This window comes from Mesocricetus auratus, unplaced genomic scaffold (genome assembly GCF_017639785.1).
Source record: "Mesocricetus auratus isolate SY011 unplaced genomic scaffold, BCM_Maur_2.0 Super-Scaffold_100004, whole genome shotgun sequence".
In the NCBI taxonomy this organism is placed as follows: Eukaryota; Metazoa; Chordata; class Mammalia; order Rodentia; family Cricetidae; genus Mesocricetus; species Mesocricetus auratus.
The window spans coordinates 72096527-72115163 of NW_024429189.1; the positions used below are offsets into that span (position 1 = coordinate 72096527).

Below are 18637 nucleotides of genomic sequence, written 5' to 3' on the forward strand. Positions count from 1 at the left end.
TTATATATCTGTGTAAAACATGAACCACACATGAAAGGAAACCTATGTTTCTCTTTCTCAGACTGATTTAGTTTACTTAATATGATCATCTCCAGTTGTGTCTATTTTCCTGCAAACCACATAATTTTTATAGCTAAAAATTCCATTTTTAATATATACCATTTTTCTTTACCCATTCCTCTGTTGGTGGATCTCTGCTGTGTTTCATAATTTAGCTACTATGCATTGCTGCAGTAAACACTGATACACAAGTATCTCTGCTATATGTTGATGCAGGATTTTCAGGGTAAATACCCAGGAGCTCTATAGCTGGCCATATGGGAGATACTGATTTTCATAGTATCTGCACATCTTTGGGAACTTCTTTTTTTCTTTTTCTTTTTTATTTTATTTTAGTTTTTTTTGAAACAGGGTCTCATTGTGTAACCCTGACTGGGTTGGAACTTGTTGAGTAGACCAGGTGGTAGTCTTGAACTCACAGCGACCTGTTTTCTTCTGTCTTCTGAGTGCTTAGATTAAAGGTGTGTACCACCATGCCTGGAATTATTTGTTTTCTAAATGACTGTCATTCTGACTGGGTGGGATGGTATACATTTAATTTGTGTTCTCTGATAACTAGCAGTAGTGCTGGGATTAAAGGCATGCGCCACCATGCCCAGCTTGTAGGTTGTATCTTAACTCAGTTAATTGTTTTCTTTGCTGTGTAGAAGTTTTTTAGTTTTATGAGGTCCTGTCTATCAGTTAGTAGAGATGAAGACTGATTTTATGCTTTCCTAGACACTGTGTTTAGGCAATTGCATCCTGGTATTCTTCTAGCCTGGTCTAAGGATTTAAAAGTGCTAATTATTCAGGTGAAAATGGACTGCTTTATAGATACATAGGTAATTTTCAGTCTTTCATATGCCTCATTTTTATTTATATAGTATTTATTTTATTTATACTTAGTATGGGTTTCAACTCTATTTAGAAACAGATTTATATACTTTTGATTAAAATATGTATTATCTTTTATTTTTTTATTATTTTATTTTATTTTATTATTTTTGGTTTTGGTTTTACGAGACAGGGTTTCTCTGTATTGTTTGGGAGGCTGTCGGTCCAGCCTGGCCTCGAACTCACAGAGATCCGCCTGCCTCTGCCTCCTGAGTGCTGGGATTAAAGGCGTGCGCCACCACTACCCAGCATATGTATTATCTTTTAATGACAACTTTAAAACTTTTACTTTTTGTTCCCTGATAGTTTATTACATGTATATAATGAATTTTAGACACTATGTATTTTTTGTATGATTTACATAGTTCTCAAGCATTATCTTTGCAGATGTCAGTATCATGTCATAATGTCATACAAAGTAAATACATGTTTCCACTATTTGTATAAATGGCTGGCTGGTTATAATAATATATATGCTATTGTATGTTCCCAGCATCATCTCTGTTCACTCCTTAAGCTAACTTAAATCAGAGTAATCCTTTACAACAGCAATCAGTCCATTTGCTTGAAGCTCCCTAGTGAATTTGCAAAAATCTAACCCCAACCACAAATTACAAGACTAACAATGATTTACATTCTGCCGTCTCTAAGGCATCTTTGTCTGTATTTCCCATTTGCTTCCTTCTTTCCACATGAGCATTGTAGTTATTTGAAACAAAGGTTCAAGCAAAGGTTATTGACCATGTTAAGGCCTATGAACTTGTTGAAATATTCTTTCTTCTATCTCAAGACTTTAATCAAAAGTTGCTGTCTTTATTGACCAAGAAATGAAATTACTTTTATGATTATTTTTCTTTAGCTCTTATCAATATTGAATATGGCAGGTATTTTAATTTACTTGCATTGCTTACGGTTTATCTTCCTCAGAATAAAAGTGGGCAAGCTTTTCCTTGGTTCCTTGTTGTTACCCCAGTACCTACATTAATGCACTTTCCTTACAGGGGGCAGGCATTCAGTATTTACTGAGGAAGTGACTTACACATAACCTATTCTGTTGAGGTTATGGCAGCTGGCTAAGGCATTTGTTTCATAGTGAATGTGAAACAGTTATTTTATTTTTCTTAAAGTCTAACAAATGTGAGTATAGTGAAGAAAATGAGAATTCATACATGGCTGGTTAGAGTTTAGCTTGGTCAGCTATTCTGGAGGACTAAGTGACAATTTTTGAAGACAAAAATGTATCCAGTGTGAGCTGGCCTGCCAGAAGACTGAAAAGCAGAGCGACACTCCATTAAGGGAAGGCACAGAGAGGAAGGGCTCCTGCTGCTGTCTGAAGGCGGGGAAACAGCATGCCCATCATCTACTAGCCCCAGGCATTCGGAAACCTCACAGCAGAAGCAGAAAAAGGCAAACGGGGAAGACATGGAACCCAGTAGTTGTGAGCCCTTCGCCTCTGTGCCTGTTTCCCAGCCTCTCTCCCCCTAGGCCACTCCTGGGCGTGAGGCGCTGACTCCTTCCCAGTCCAAAGTATTAGTAGCATTGTAATTTTTTTTAAAACAACAAACTTTTGAAATTCTGCTTTTGGAAATTTATTCTACTAAAATAATTAACTACAATTCAAATATAAGCACATTCCAGAATAATTCACAGTGTTAAAAAGCTGAAAACTAGTAAACCTATAAACATGAGAGGGATTAGGTAAACTCTGGTTAAACAGTAACCATAAACAAGTTATAAGAGCCCTACAGACTGGGCCATTCATTGCTGTCATATCCTACTAACTCTCTCTTAAAGCACAAGTTCACTGAGGCACAGAAGTACTAAAGTAGTCAGTACTCATTGAAGGTCATGAGACTCTTTTACTTAAAATAACTTTTATTCCTGTGTTCATTGTTCCTTAATATTTCTTTCAGTGAACAGCTAATGTGAAGAATCAAACTCTACTAAATGCAGGTTTTTAGTGGTTATTCTTTTTAGTTGTTATCTTTCTTTAACATGGTATAGTTCTTACCACTTAATGTCTGTCTTCTACCAGTGGACCAGAAAATACACTCTTATCTGTTTTATTCATACAATATCCCAGGAGCATATGCAGATAATAGGTCTGCATATAACTAATATAGTAGTTCTGTAGATATATTGTGAAACCGTCAGTGGATATATTTTTTGAGACAGGATCTCAACTATGTAACCCAAACTGGCTTCAGCTCCTTCCAAGTCTGGGATTATAGGCACAAGACATGAACTGGCTCGAATGTACTGGAGTTGTAAGGAAGAGAGTTACTATAAGAATTCTGAAAGAAATTCACTAAAAGTTGTAATAGAAGATAAATGCCACATTTGGTAGTATGGAATTTATATTGAAGAATTTTAATAGATTTTTCTCCATTTTTCAAGGTTTCTCAATATTCTTTACAGAAGAAAGTTAGTGAAATGGTAAGAAAATTATATAATATATATTTTTACTACAAGATACATAGTAATACTGTAATATAAATGTGACACTTTTAGTGAAAAAAAATTCTAGAAAGTTGATACCGGGCATTGTTTGTTATAGTTTAAAGGCCTGCCACAATTTCAAAGTCATTATAGCTTAGATAAATTTTGCAAATTTATGTCCACATTTCTTAGTACATACATATTACAAATAAAATATATGGCAATGTTCATCCTTTATTTTTCTACATTTAGAATATGGTACTTGTTATTGCTTAAGTATTTGTTTTTTATTTCTATGCACATAAGAATTAGTATTTATTTTACAGAATAATATTTCATGGAATACTTATTTTTTAATATTTTTCCTTGTAGCTGTATTTAATTCAGAAAGAGGTTTTTTGTTATTGTTGGTTTTTTGGTGATTTTAATTAAACAGAATTCTCACTATATCTACTTAAATCTTCAGAAGGCTCCTTGGATGGGCTTATGCTATTCCAATCTTCATTCTTTGGAATAGACTGTAAAGCAAGTAAATTAATTTTTGAGCATACTTTGGCTACCACATGGATAAGAAATGAAGATTGCTGCTGTAACAATGAATACCATATTAAATATTTTGCTTCCTGAAATTGTTTGAGGCATTAAAAATAAAAGAGCTCATAGGAAGATTGTTAGGCTTGATTGAATAAAAGATGTGAAAATTCTGTTGCTATTCAACTGGAGAGAATAAAGATAATATTGTCAGACTATTTTAAACTGTGATTTTAATTAAGAAGCTGAAAAACTAGATTCCAGTTTAGCTGTAAGTACCGTGACATTTGTGCTGAAAGTCATCTTCAACGCTACATTGGTTTTACACAAAATACAGAGAAATTGAATAATGTGCCCTTTGGCCTGGGAGATAAGGCTACAAGTGAAGGATCAAAGGCCACATAAAATGTGTTTTATTTTATTCCAGTTTAAAATTTCATTGAAGAGATACCCATAATCTTAAAAAAACACACAGAAATATCTCCAAGTTTTTGTTAATGTGTGAATGATAAGTCATATTTTTTCCTGACAGTTGAAAGTATTATATCACTTTTCATTAAAATTATTTTATATATTGAGTATGTTTAATATTTTATGCCCATTCAGGGGCAATATTTTAATGTAACAGTTAAAAACATATTTTTCTAAGCATTCTTATATATATATATATACATATATATATTTGTCTTATAATTTTTTATAATTCTATTTTTATATAATTCACATGACCTTTTCTTTATTCAGTGTTAATCTTATGAAATTAGTACATTATTTTCATACTGTTTAGCACTATGGGCAAGACAGGAAACAGGATACACATTTCAATAATGTTCACAACTTGTAGAACATCAGGGTATCCTAAAATAAGTAACTTAAAAATAGTATTGAGAAATTTTGAAGATGTCTCTGACTCCATAGAGGAGAGTACTTAATTCCTAGTAAATGCCAGTCTACAGGGAGTTCAAGAAATTGACTTCCCTGTAAAGGTGAAGACATGCCCCTATAGAAACTAACACAACATGGATCAAAATATTTTTCTGGAAAAATCATGGTCATCATCAATAAGAATGCAACAAAAACATTGAAGAGTAAATTTGGAACATCAAATTAGCCCTTACTACAAGTTGACCACTGAGGAAAATCCTATTGTATATAGTGTACCAAGTAGCTGATATGGTGCATAGTCAAAGTTACAGATGACCATCATAACCCTAACTGCTGTCTGCTTAATGATGTAAATTCTTGTTCAATGCCCTTTAAGCCATGTTTGACTTCTCTTTTTGCATATTACTTTCCTTTAGGAAAGACTTAGAAGAAAGACGTCTTTTTCTTTCTCAAATTAAAGCAAAGTTTCAGTGTTAAAAGTTTTGATATGCCGGGCGTTGGTGGTGCACGCCTTTAATCCCAGCACTCGGAAGGCAGAGGCAGGTGGATCTCTGTGAGTTCGAGGCCAGCCTGGTCTACAGAGCGAGTTCTAGGACAACCTCCAAAACAATACAGAGAAACCCTGTCTCAAAAAACCAAAAAAAAGTTTTGATATAATTTAGAGTATATTTTCTTTCAGAATAAAATGTTTTCATTTATATTGTCAACCTATATATATTTGTGTCTGTACACAGTGTGCATGCTTTGTGCCTACAGGTTCAAATGGCCATATATGGCCCAGAGAGCTGTAGGTGCCCATGGGATTTAGAAGTCTTGATAGTATTTTTTTTTTACGAGACAGGGCTTCTCTGTGGCTTTGGAGGTTGTCCAGAACTAGCTCTGTAGGCCAGGTTGGTCTCGAACTCACAGAGATCCACCTGCCTCTGCTTCCTGAGTGCTGGGATTAGAGGCGTGTGCCACCACCGCCCAGCAGAAGTCTTAATAGTATTTATTTATCATGACCAGTGAATAGTCTGGAGTATCTAAAAAGTAGAATTCTATCATGCAAATCAATGAAACTTCATTTTCCTTGGATTCCACTTTGGCACTAAGCAAAGGATTTTTGAAATAAGAATATTACAGTTTAATATATAGAGAGCTCTATGAATAAGGAGTGCCTATGAAAGGAATCTCCAAACTTTGTTGTATTTTTCACTAACAGGATTATTAACTTTTGTAGATTTTGCTGCCTTCTTACTGCTTCTTAGCTGAAAGGTTAAGGAGACTGTTTGGGGGTCATAAATTAATATGTAGTAGACAGTGTTCTCTTAAAAGCTGTGTAAGTATGAATTTAAAGTGAAAATGTTCTTGACTTGAAAATATTCTGTTAGAATTCAGTGAAATTGTGTTAAATTTTTGCATATCTGCTAAGAATTAGTGTAATTCTCTTGTGAAATAGTGGTATTTAAATATAGTTAATTATTTTCTATTGCTTAGTAATTGATAGTAGTAATGACCTAAGTGAATATAAGTTTTTACAAATTTATAGTAGTAGTGTTAACCCTTCTGAATAGGATTCAACTTTTACCAGTTATGTCTCCAATTTTAGTAGATTTTTCTATGATATTACATTGTCTTCCTGTCATTGCAAAGTATTGTTCTTGGTCCCTATCATTCCATTTTATTGCAGTCTCACTTGGGGGGGTGGGGGTGGAACATGTGCTCCCCTAGAGGTCAGAGGAAAACTTGTGAGAGTTGGTTCTCTTCTCCCACCACGTGGGTCCCAGGGATTGAACTCATTCATCAGTCTTTGTGGCAAGTGACTTTGCCTACTGAGTCATCTGTCTGGCTCCTCTCATTCTATTTTACGAATTATGTATTATCATTGTATCTTTGTGCATACATGTACATGCACATGGAAATCAGAGGAAAACTATCAGAAATTGTTATACATGTATGTGTATGTTTATTTTATATATAACTTTAAAATTACTCTTAAAAATAGGAACAAAAAGCCCATTTACACCATCTAGCTAAAGAAGATTATCACAAGCAACTGAATGAAATTGAAAAATACTATGTTACAATAACAAATCAGTTTGGATTGGTCAAAGAGAATCACGCAAAGTTAGAACAAAATGGTAAGTGCTATCTTATCTAAGTTTATATATTTAGTAGGGAATATTTAATTGGACTTCCTTATTATTAGTAAATTGAACTTACCTGATACTAGTAAATGTCAGTTAATGGATATTAAATTAAGTTAGAATTATGCATTGCATTAGGACTGTTTTCTTGCCCAAATTAGTGATACCGTCTTTGAAATACACAATTTATATAATCCACTTCTAATATCTTTTATGTTACAGTACAAGAAGCAATACAGTTAAACAAAAGACTTTCCACCTTAAATGAAAAACAAGAATCTGAAATAGTCAGTTTAAAGAAGGTAAGATTGACATATTAAGCAAAAACTATAGTCTAAAATAATTGGTCTTATAGGATATTATGGAATATTACTAGAAAACAGTTGAGTAGTTTTTTGTAGAAGTTAGAAAATATAAATTCATAGGTGTTAGTTATGATTAGAGCAAACATAATGCATTATTTCTTTAATTTATCATCAGCAGGATACATTCTTAGGGAAATAGAAATGGCCTGTAAAATTTTACTGTGTTAGCTAAATAGTTTGTTTACTTTTCCTTTCTTTCCTCCCTCCCTCCCTCCCTCCCTCCCTCCCTCCCTTCCTTCCATCCTTCCTTCTTCCTTCTTCTCTAAGTAACTTATATGTGCTAGGTAATTTGTGATACTGAACATAACTATGAAGAATATAAAACATGTTCCTGCTTTAATGAAGTTTATAGTATGTTTTAGTTTATTTACCTATTGATGTGATAAAACGCTCTGATAAAAGTGTTTTAAGGGGTAAAGGGTTTATTTTGACTCACAGTCCAGTCAATCATGGCAGGGATGTCAAGGTAGTAGGAGCTTGAAGCATTTGGCCACATCATACCTACAATGAGAAACAAATCATGAAGAATGTTGCTCAGCTACCTTTCTTCACTTATACATCAAGGGTCATAGCCAAGGAATGGTGTCACCCAGAGTGGGCAGGTCTTCTCTCATCATTTAACCTAATCAAAATAATCTCCCCAAAGCATGGCCAGGGGTGTGTCTCCCAGATGATTTTCTTATCAAATTGAGATCTTGGGGTCTCCATTGCAACTTAGGGTTCTTCCCTACAGCATCATATAATGGCTTCGTAAGATCTCTTTGCACGGACTCTGACCCTGTCATTCATTGCCTGACCTCAGCACTCTCTGGAATCAGGGATCTAGACACCATGACCCCTTCAATTTTGTATTTTTTAGGCCTACAAAACCAGTACCACTTGTTTGCCAGATGGATCTTGTCCTTTACAGACCACAACTCTATTAGCTTCTGTGTGCTACCCTTGAGAAACATTCTCCTGGGCAATTACTTTTGAGGAATAGAGAAATTGACACTCTCCCCTAAGTACATCTTTAGTTTAGGCTTTCTCCTTTCAAATAAATTTGTATTTTCACAAGTTGGAGCCTTCGATAGGTTTTGTCCTTAGGACACTATTCCTATTGTGTGCACAACAGGAGGATTTTTCTTCAGTAGTGCTGATCTCTTTAACAATTACAGAATCAGTATGTTGATATCCACAAAACAACATGCTATTTTGATTGATATTACACAGAATATATAGATCAAGTTAGGAAGAACTGACATCTTGTTTGTGCCCTGGAACATGGATACTTTTACCATTTATTTAGTTTTATCACAAATCTTTCTTTGGGTCTTTATTAGTAGATATTAAAATATACCAATATAATGGGTTTCATGAGGAAATTATAATGCACATATATGATATGTTTTGATTATATTCAGTCCTCATTACTTTCTCTTGTTTCCATCACACCATTGATAATTATCTTCTCAAATAGTCTGCCTTCTATTTTCTTTTCTTTCCCCCAATGTGAGTTTCCTTAGGGAACATGGACATCTTACTAATGGTTATACCACAGAAGATGTTTATTCTTCCTCCAGCAACCATTAACTGACTATAAATTCTCAGGTAGAGGCAGGGCCTTGTGAGCTCCTCCTCTCCTCCATGACAGGATAATGGTGGTCCCAATCTTCTGCAAGTAATCACAGCTTCTGTAAGCTCAGGCGTTTGACAGCTATCTTATGCCTGGGAGTCATTTTCTACATGACTCCCTGCCCTCCTTCTAGCTTTTAATTCTTTCTACTCATTTTCCTTGATGTTCCCTGAGCCTTAGAGGGGGTGATATACATATCCTATTTATAGTCAAGCATTAATCTCGCACTTACTTTCATTTCTTTGGACAGTTATAAACTTTTGCAGTTACTGCTACCACTGTAGAAAGAAGCTCCTCTGACCAAAGCTGACAGCAGCACTAACCTATGCACATAAACATAGTTATTTGGAAGGCAGCTTGCCCATTTAGCAAAATAGCAGTGGTTTCAACCTTCCTAATGCTGCAACCCTTCAATATAGTTCTCATACTGGAGTGACCTCCATCCATAAAATTATTTTGTTGCTACTTCATAGCTGTAATTTTGCTACTGTTATGAAGTGTAATGTGAATATCTGATATGCAGGATATCTGATATTCATCCCCCAAAGGGGTCATGTCCCATAGGTTTAGGACTGCTGCTTTATGGCCTGTGACCTCCCAGCTATGGGTTTAGAGTACCATCTGTGAATTCCCTCTTCTGGAGGCCCAAATCCAATCAGAAGTGGTTGGTTGCTTCTAAAACAGACTAGTCACTATTGCACCAGTGGGTACACTTTGCCTGGCCAGTTAGTAATATTGTAAGGTCACAGCTGAGTAGTTCTGTCAGCTTGACACAACCTAGAGTCCCTTTAGAAGCGGGAATCAATTGAGAAAATGTCCCTACTGTATTGATCTGTGGGCACATCTATGATGTGTTTTCTTGATTGATGATTGATGTGGGAGGGCCCTGCTCACTGTGGTGCTGCCCCTGGGCTATAGTGGTCCAGGGTGCTATACAAAGGCAGGCTGAGCAAGATGGTAAGCAGCATTCCCCTATCGCTTTTAAATCTGTCTGCCTCCAGGTTCCTGTCCTGAGTTCCTTGGATAATGGAATACAAACTGTAAGATTGAATAAGCCCATTTCTCTCCAGGTTGTTTATGATCATGCTATTGTATCATACAGATAGAAGTTCTAAGACACTCTCCCAGAAGCCTACATGCAACCTTTGGTATTCTCTGAGCTAGCCAGAAGGGAGGAGCTTTTAGTTCAGTTCCAACATGATTTCTTGTATGTCTTATGACCATATTGTGCTGGCTAGTTTTATGTCAATTTAACTAAAGCTAGAGTTATCTGGCAGGATAACTAACTGCTAATGTCTTGTTGAGGTCTCTCCACTCTTTGAAAATTGGCCAATTGAGGGTCTTCTGTATTTGTTCCCATCTACTATAGGAGAAATCTTTGATGATGGCCAAGCAAGGCATTGATCTATCAGTATAATAAAATATTATTAGGAGTTGTTTTATTGCTTCATTCATTTAGCAGAACCATAGAATTTGGTTTTCTGCTAGATTCATGGCCTATCTTTTTCATGTTCTTGGCCAGCTGGGGGATACTTTTTTAAAATAAAATTTTTGATTTATTTTTATACATTTTAAAAATAAAATAGACTTACATCTTTTATCCTCTTCCCTTTCCTCTTTCTGACCTCTCCCAGGTTCCTTCTCTCAAGCCTCTCCCATGTCCATCTCCCACTATCAAACTGCTGACCTGTTTTTCTCTGGGTGTTATTGTTACATACATAAATACAACCTGATGAGTTTGCTTTTGTTGTATGTGTGTATGTGGTTTTAGGATTGACCACTTTATATTGGATAACCAGCTAGGGGCTTATCAATGGGAGACGCTAATTCTCCCTCTCTCAGAAATCATTAATTACCTGTAATTCTTTGTCTTGGTATCCTATGAAATTTCCCCCTTTTCAAGATAACATGTCCACTGATATTGCCATTGCTGTGTAGTCTTATTTACACAGACATTTCTAGGAGGGACTGATCCACAGAAAGCTTCCTGGTATTCTGACTCTTATAATCTTTTAATTCCCTCTTTATGATGTTTTCTGAGTTATAGATGCAAAAGCCATGATATAGATGTATGTGCTGGGTCTAGGCTCCCCACAAGCTGTTGTTCTGTATTGTGTACAGTTGTGGTTTTCTGTGGTGGCCTCCATTTTCTGTAAAGAGAAAGTTCTTTGATGAGAGAAGAGAGTAATACTTACCTGTGGGTATAAGGGTCAGATTTAGAATGTCTTAAAGAATTGTGCTGGTCTAGTAAAGTTGCTGTAGGGTCCATTACCTCACTAGCCCCAGGAAGTAGGGTAGGTTTCTAATATCAAGCATGACTTCCTTCCTTTAGAGTGGGCCCTGAGTCCAGCTAGATAGTTGTTGGTTACCACCAATATGTGAATGCTATATTGGAACTTCACAGTTATCCTGTCATGCTGGTTATTGTTGTGGTTCATAGGTATTACAACTGGGTGGAACTATTAATTGTTTCCCTTCCTTCATGGTTTGCATAATATTTTGCATAATATATGGAAGCTAGACTGTAGAAAGGGAGCTATTTCCAGCTCTAATCACTTGAGTCTGATGTCCTAAGTATGTGGTGTCTTCAGCAATCAGGTTTTATTTTCAACTTCTGAGAGGCAACCAAGGGCAGCAGCAATCATTTATATTGTTTTGGGAGTCATTTGGACTACCCTGATCAACTATTTGAAAGGAGGATTCTGGTGCTTGATAATGTGGTTTTGTTAGTCTGTGGTCCTTGTAGGGAGCTTTGTCAGCCCAGGTGACTTAATGTCCTTTAAGGTGTGTATGTGTGTATGTGAATACATATGCACTTCTATGACATATGTGTTATGTGTAATTTTAATTAATATAAGATATGGTATGGTCCCCATAGACTCATGTGTTTGAAGGGCCCATAGGGAGCTGCACTATTAGGAGGTGTGGCTTTGTTGGAGTAGTTGTGGCCTTGTTGGAAGAAATGTGTCTCTGTGGAGGCAGACTTTGAGTTCTCATATGCTCAGGCTACCCCCAGTGTGACACATGTGTTTCCTTCTGTGGCCTGTGGACCAAGATGCAGAACTCTTAGATTCTTCTCCAACACCATATCAGCCTGCATGTCTCCATGTCCCACCATGATGATTGGATCAAATCTCTGAAACTGTAAGCTAGCCCCAGTTAAATGTTTTCCTTTATAAGGATTGTTGTGGTCATGATATATCTTCACAGCAATAGAAACCCAAACTAAGACATGAGATAATGTGGTTCTTTGAGTTTTTATTAAACAAAATTGGTATAATTTGTCCCTTCTCTCTTTCCTCCTTCTGTATTGATTCTTCTAGTTGGAGCCCCCATCATGTTTGTCTGTTGCATTAATCTCTTAGATTTCTTTTTGACACTTTCTTAGAATTTCTATTACTTCTTTGTTCTTTTTAATTCAAGTATTTACTCTTATTAATAAGAGTTTTTAAAAAGTTCCCTATCCGATGATTCCAGCACTTTTGCCATATCTGGTTCTATACTTGTTCGTTTCCTTCAAAGTTGGTTGTTTGCTTTCAGTGTACCTCCTAGGTTTGGTTTGGTCAGGGTTACTGGGTAGAACTGCAGTGAGTAGACCTTTAGTAATATGGTGGTGAGATGTCAGGGGAGAGGGGAAGATATACGAGATTCATCTTTTAGTGAACCTGTGTTACTATACTGTGAACTTTACAGTGTTCCTTCAATTTCCCCCACCGCCTTGGGTAGGACAAGATGGTTGGAGAGGCTTGAGTTTAGTGTTTCCACTTCTTTTAGGTAGAATGGCCATGATATAAACTCTAGTAGGTTAGGCTTTTATAAAAGCTTCCCAGAAGGCAGGCCTTGCTAAGAAGAGGATTCTCTAGCTTATTTAGAAATGGTTCCTTTTCTCCTTGTATAGGAAGAAAATTCACTGCTGTGAGTTCACAGTAGAGTTTCTAGAGGTAAAGCTAAGAGGAGTAGGTCCACAGACCCTGTCACTTATATTCTTGGAGTTTCAATTACACTTAAAGTTTTCCTACCCTGGCATTGGTTCTTATAGAAATTGCTGCTCTGGTAGATGGAGATTCTTTGTGTTTGCCTGTACCTTCATTTCTAGGCTAGCAGTTTCTCCAGGATCTACCTTCTGTCAGAGGTCTAAGAAGAGCCATTGACTTTTCCATTTGCTCTGTCTTCTACTTGGTAAAATACTGAAGTCCCTTACATACTCTTACAGAAACTAGAAGTCCCTCTATCTGTATTTATAATTTTTGCTGAAATTAGTATTTTATTAAGCATCCAAAGACATGGATATATGTTTTGAAGAATTTGGAGTCTTTCAGATGAACATTATATGCGTTAATGCATAATTTAAGCAATCAGGAAATTTAGCTCTTTTTTTCTTGTCACTCCATGTGAGGAACAGCAGGACCTCTCAGGATAAAGATTGACATACTCGGGTTCCCATCTTAGACTTGAATTCCTCCCACTCTCCCTCTCTCGATCCACTGGCTTGGGGACTGCAGCTAGCTCGACTCCCCCCCGCCACGGATGACCAAGTGACCAGGAGCCTGAGAGAGAGCTGGTCCACTTTCACCCATACTCAGGGCAAAGGACAGAGAGTATTGGATTTGCTTGCACCCACCTAAAGGGAACCCTGGTTGCCTACCCACCAGGAGAGAAAGAGACTCTTTATATACCCACTAGAAGATGTGATGGGATAGAGGCAATATAAGAACACACTCAGCAACAGAAAAACAAATATGACACCACCAGAATCTAGAGATTCTACACCAGTAAGACCTGAACACCCCAATGTGGATGTAGCAGAAGGGAATGACCTTAAAAATACCTTCATGAAAATGATAGAGGCCCTCAAAGAGGATGTGAGAAAACCCCTTAAAGAAATGGAGGGGAAAAAAAACAAAAAATGCAAGAAATAGAAGGAAAAACAAACCAAAAAATCTGACAAATGCAAGAAAGGGAGGAAAACACGAAGCAAAAAAATACAAGAAACAATTCAAACAATGCAAGGGTTGAAAGCTGACATGGAGACAATAAAAACACAGTCTGAAGGAATGCTGGAAATAGAAAAACTGGGGAAATGGTCAGGTACTACAGATACAAGCATAACCAACAGAATACAAGAGATCGAAGAGCGAATCTCAGTGAAGACACACTAGGAGAAATAGATTGATCAATCAAAGATTGACACACTGTCGAACATTACAGCAGAGTTCAAAGACCATTTCATTTATATTTGTCATATTATATAATATGTATTAGGTCTTTTAATGCCAGTAAATTAGTTTTATATTCTCTGAACTTTATTCTTATATCTGAGGGATTAGAGAGTAAAAGCACTAAGAACAGTAGAATACATAGTGAATAATCAAATTTCTAGTCTTTAGCAGCTTTATTATGGCTAGACATGATGGTGCATACCTATTATCCCAGCATTCATGAGGTTGAGGAAAGAACATCAGGTGTTCAAGGCCAGTCTCAGTCTACATAATGAGTTAGAGGCAGTTTGAGTTACCTAAGATGCAGTTTCAGAAGAAAAAAAAAGCCTTATGTGTAATTTATATGTATAAGTGTTGTTTTGTAGACTTGAGAATTTTAAAACTAGATATTTTAATATAAGAAATAAAGGGGCTAGGCATGGTGGTACGCGCCTTTAGTCTTAGCACTTGGGAGGCAGAGGTAGGCAAACTTTGTGAGTTTGAGGCCCACCTGGTTTACAAACCAAGTTTCAGAACAGCCAAAGCTGTTAACACAGAGAAGCACTGTCTCAAAAAATAAAACCGAAGAATAGAAGGAAGGAGGGAAGGAAGAGAAAGAAAGAAAGGGCATAATTAAAGAAATTACCTGGAACCATTCATTTTCATCAATATAAACTTCAAATGAAAATAAATAATTATTTAGTAGTTGTGAATAAGCACATTTTTGGTGATAATTGAATGACTTATTTTGTCTTGCTTTTACAACACTGAAATTAAATTTGGAACCTCAAGCATGCTAGGCAAATTCTCTACCATTGAGCTATACTGCCCCCTGACATCAATTATTTATTTTAAAATTATTTTCCAATTAATTTTGGGTAGACTATAAAATAATGGGTTTAATCTTGGCATATACATACTTATGTGTCATAATGTTTTATTCTATTCCCCCCACCCCCTTTGTCCCCTCCCTCTTTTACCCTTCTTCCAGTTACTCCCTATTATGTGTATTCCATGGCCCTGTTTATTTCCCTTAAGATTTCTTCTCAGGCTGGAGAGATGGCTCAGAGGTTAAGAGCACTGTCTTCTCTTCTAGAGACCCTGAGTTCAATTCCCAGCAACCACATGGTGGCTCACAACCATCTATAATGGGATCTGGTGCCCTCTTCTGGCGTGTAAATAAATCAATCATAAAAAGATAAGCTTTCTTCTCCACTCTCATGAGCCTTTTACTAGATCATTCACAAACAAACATATTTCACTCTAAATGTTCACATATAAGAAAAAAACATGCAGTATTTGTCATTCTGAGTCTGGCTTATTTTAATTAATATAAATATGCCTAGTTGCATCTATTTTCCTGAAAATGTTATGGTTTCATTTTCTTCATGCTACATAAAAATTCCATTGTGTACATGTACCACATTTTCTTCATCTATTTGTAATTGACGGGCATCTAGCCTGGCTATTTTCTAACTATTGGAAATAGTTGGGTGGTGCAGATATAAACATCAATGTGCAAATATTTCTTTGTTGGCTTACAGTTCTTTAGGTATACATCCAAGAGGGGTATAAGCTTTATCATACAGTAGTTCTATTTTTAGGTTTTTGAGGAACTTCTGTACCTATTGCCATAGTGACCAATAATACCATCAGTAACTAAGGATTCCTCTTTCCTAACATCCTCTCCGGCCTTTGTTTTCTTTTCCCCCTCCCTCTTTTCTTTCCTTCAACAGGGTTTTATGTATTATAAGCTGTTCTGAACTTTGTTATGTAGCTGAGAATGACTTTGCATTTCTGATCCTCCTGAGTAAAGACCAGGTGCTCAACACCACACCCAGTTTATGCATTGCTGAGGATTAAACCCAGGGCCTTGTGCATGTAAGCCAAGTACTCTACCAACTGAGCTGCATCCCAGTGCCTATTCGTTTCCTTCTTATCAATTATTCTAACTGGGGTAAGATGGCATCCCATCACTGTGTGTGTGTGTGTGTGTGTGTGTGTGTGTGTGTGTGTGTGTGTGTGTGTGTAGAGAGAGAGAGAGAGAGAGAGAGAGAGAGAGAGAGGACCACATTTCATGTATTCCTCAATTGCTCTTCACATCTTTCCTTCCTTCCTTCCTTCCTTCCTTCCTTCCTTCCTTCTTTCCTTTCTTCCTTCCTTCCTTCCCTTCTTTCTTTTTGTGAGACACAGTTTCTCACTGAACTTAAGCATAATGATTTGGCTAAACTGGCTAGTCAGTAAGCTCCAGGGGTCTGCCTGTCTATACCCAGTGAGTATTAGGGTTATATATGTTCTGGTTTTAATGTGAATGCTAGTGATTCAAACTTGAATCCTTGGCTATTTATATTTTCTTTTGAGAATTCTCTATTCAGGAATTCATTTATTGACTGAATGATTTTGGAGTTTGTATGTTTAATTTTTATAGTTGTTTTTGTATTCTTCATATTAATCCCCTGATGTGTATTTAGTTGGTATCTCCGGCCCTCCCATTCTAAAAGTCATATTTTTAACTCTGTTGATTATTTTATTTGTTGTGTAGAAGGTTTGTCAGGTTCTTTAAAGGAGCAGAACTGATAGAATGTATATGTGCACATATGTGTAACTTACTTAATATGTATTACAACGGGGGTTATTAGACTGGCTTAGACAGTGATCTATCTAGTCCAACAATGGCTGTCCCCTGATGGAAAGGTCAAGCATCTGGTAGTTGTTCCGTCCATGAGACTAGAATTCCTGGAGACTTGCTGGTCTTCAGTCTACATTGGAATCCTGAAAAAGTAGGTTCTGACACCAGTGAAGGAATGCCTTAGCAGAAGGCTAGATGAGCTTGACCATGAGAGGGGAAGGCAAGCAGGCAAAAAGCAAAAGCTTCTTCCATGTCCTTTCATGTGGGCTGCTACCCAAAAGGTGTGGTCTAGATTTAGGGGGTGTCTTCCCACTTCACATGCTCCAGTCAAGAAAATCTACCACAGAGTACTAAGGCTTTAGTTGATTTCAGGTGTATTCAAGTCAACAAGTTTCTTAATTTCATTTCTTTCCATTTCTCAATTCCTGGCACAATTACATTGTTAATGGAGTTCTATTCCAAAAAATCCTTACAGATACCTACATCTTGGAGTGTTTTCCCTGTGACTTACATTAAGATCTTTGGTTCATTTTGAACTGATTTTAGTATAAGGTGAAAGATAAAGGCCAGGTTTTAGAGTTCTACATGTGGAAATTCATTTTCTATAGCACCATTTGTCAATAAGACTCGTTTCGTCCATATACAGTTTTGATAGTTTTTAAAAAAAATAGGTGGCCGTACTTGAGTTTATTTCGGGGTTCTCTGTCCTATTTGATTGTCTTTGTATCTGTACCAAGTTGTTCTGTCTACTTTGTCTCTGTGATTTAATTTGATATTTGTATCATGATTCCTCCAGCATCACTCTTTCTGCTAAGCACCCTTTGGCTATATGAATCTTTTGTGTTTCCACATGAATTTAGTTTTTCTGGGGGATGCTATTGGTATTTCTATGGGGATTGCATCGGCCTGTAGATTGCTTTAGGTAATATAGGCATTTTCACAATTTTAATTGTCTATCCATGAACATAAGAATGTCCTCTTTAAATATGTTCTTCAGTGTCTTAGTCTTTTATTGTAGAACCATTTTAGCTCCTTACTTAGTTTATCCCTAGGTATTTAAATATTTTGGAGCTATTGTTTTTTTGTTTGTTTGTTTTTATGAGACAGGGTTTCTCTGTATTGTTTTGGAATATTTTGGAGCTATTTCCTCTTATGATTTTTTCCTTCTCAGTGAGTTCATTGTTGGTATACAGAAGAGCTACTGATCTGTGTACATTGATTTGTATTCTGCTGCTTCCCTGAAAGTATTTTTTTGATCAAAAAGCTGTTGGTGTTTAAGTAGAGGGTCATGCTATCTACAAACAGAGATGATATGACTCCTTCATTTCTTATGTGTATTTTTTTCTTGCATTATTGCCCTAGATAAGACTTTGAACACTGGGTAAATATGAGAAAAGAGAATGGGCAACCTTGTCTCAATCCAGATTTTAAAAAATAATCTTAGTTTTTCACTACTTAGTATAATGTTGACTATAGATTTGCTGTGTATAGCCTTAATTATGCTGAGGCGTGTTTCTTCTAGGTTTCTTTAAGGCTTTTATTTTGAAGAGATTTGGAACTTATGGAAGGCCTTCTTTGTATCAATTTCAAGGATCATGTGGTTTCTGTCCTTAAGTACTGAATTATACTTACTGGTTTACATGGAACAAACTTTGGTTCTTGGAATTAAATCAGGGCCTGGAACACACTATGTAGACCAGGTTGGCCTCAAACTCACAGAGATCTGACTACCTTTTTCTCTTAAGTGCTGGGATTAAAGGTGTATGCCATCACACTCTTATTTAGTGTGTTATTTTAATTCTTTGATAAATTTCATTCACACACACACATACACACAAAATGAGTCTTAGTCATTTTTACCCATTTCTGTCTTATCTCTCTCCCCCACCTGATGAAACCCTTCTTTCCAACAAGTT

The 18637-nt window shown here is 36.4% G+C and overlaps 1 protein-coding gene across 1 annotated transcript in view; it reads left to right on the plus strand.

The window, feature by feature from the left end:
• The window catches only part of Ccdc73 (coiled-coil domain containing 73), a 108704-nt gene that overhangs the window by 32898 nt on the left and 57169 nt on the right, over positions 1-18637 (plus strand). The window contains exons 6-8 of the mRNA XM_005064544.4: positions 3331-3369; positions 6773-6908; positions 7137-7216. Coding sequence (XP_005064601.1) covers positions 3331-3369; positions 6773-6908; positions 7137-7216 — 255 coding nt within the window. The remainder of the gene's footprint in view (positions 1-3330; positions 3370-6772; positions 6909-7136; positions 7217-18637) is intronic.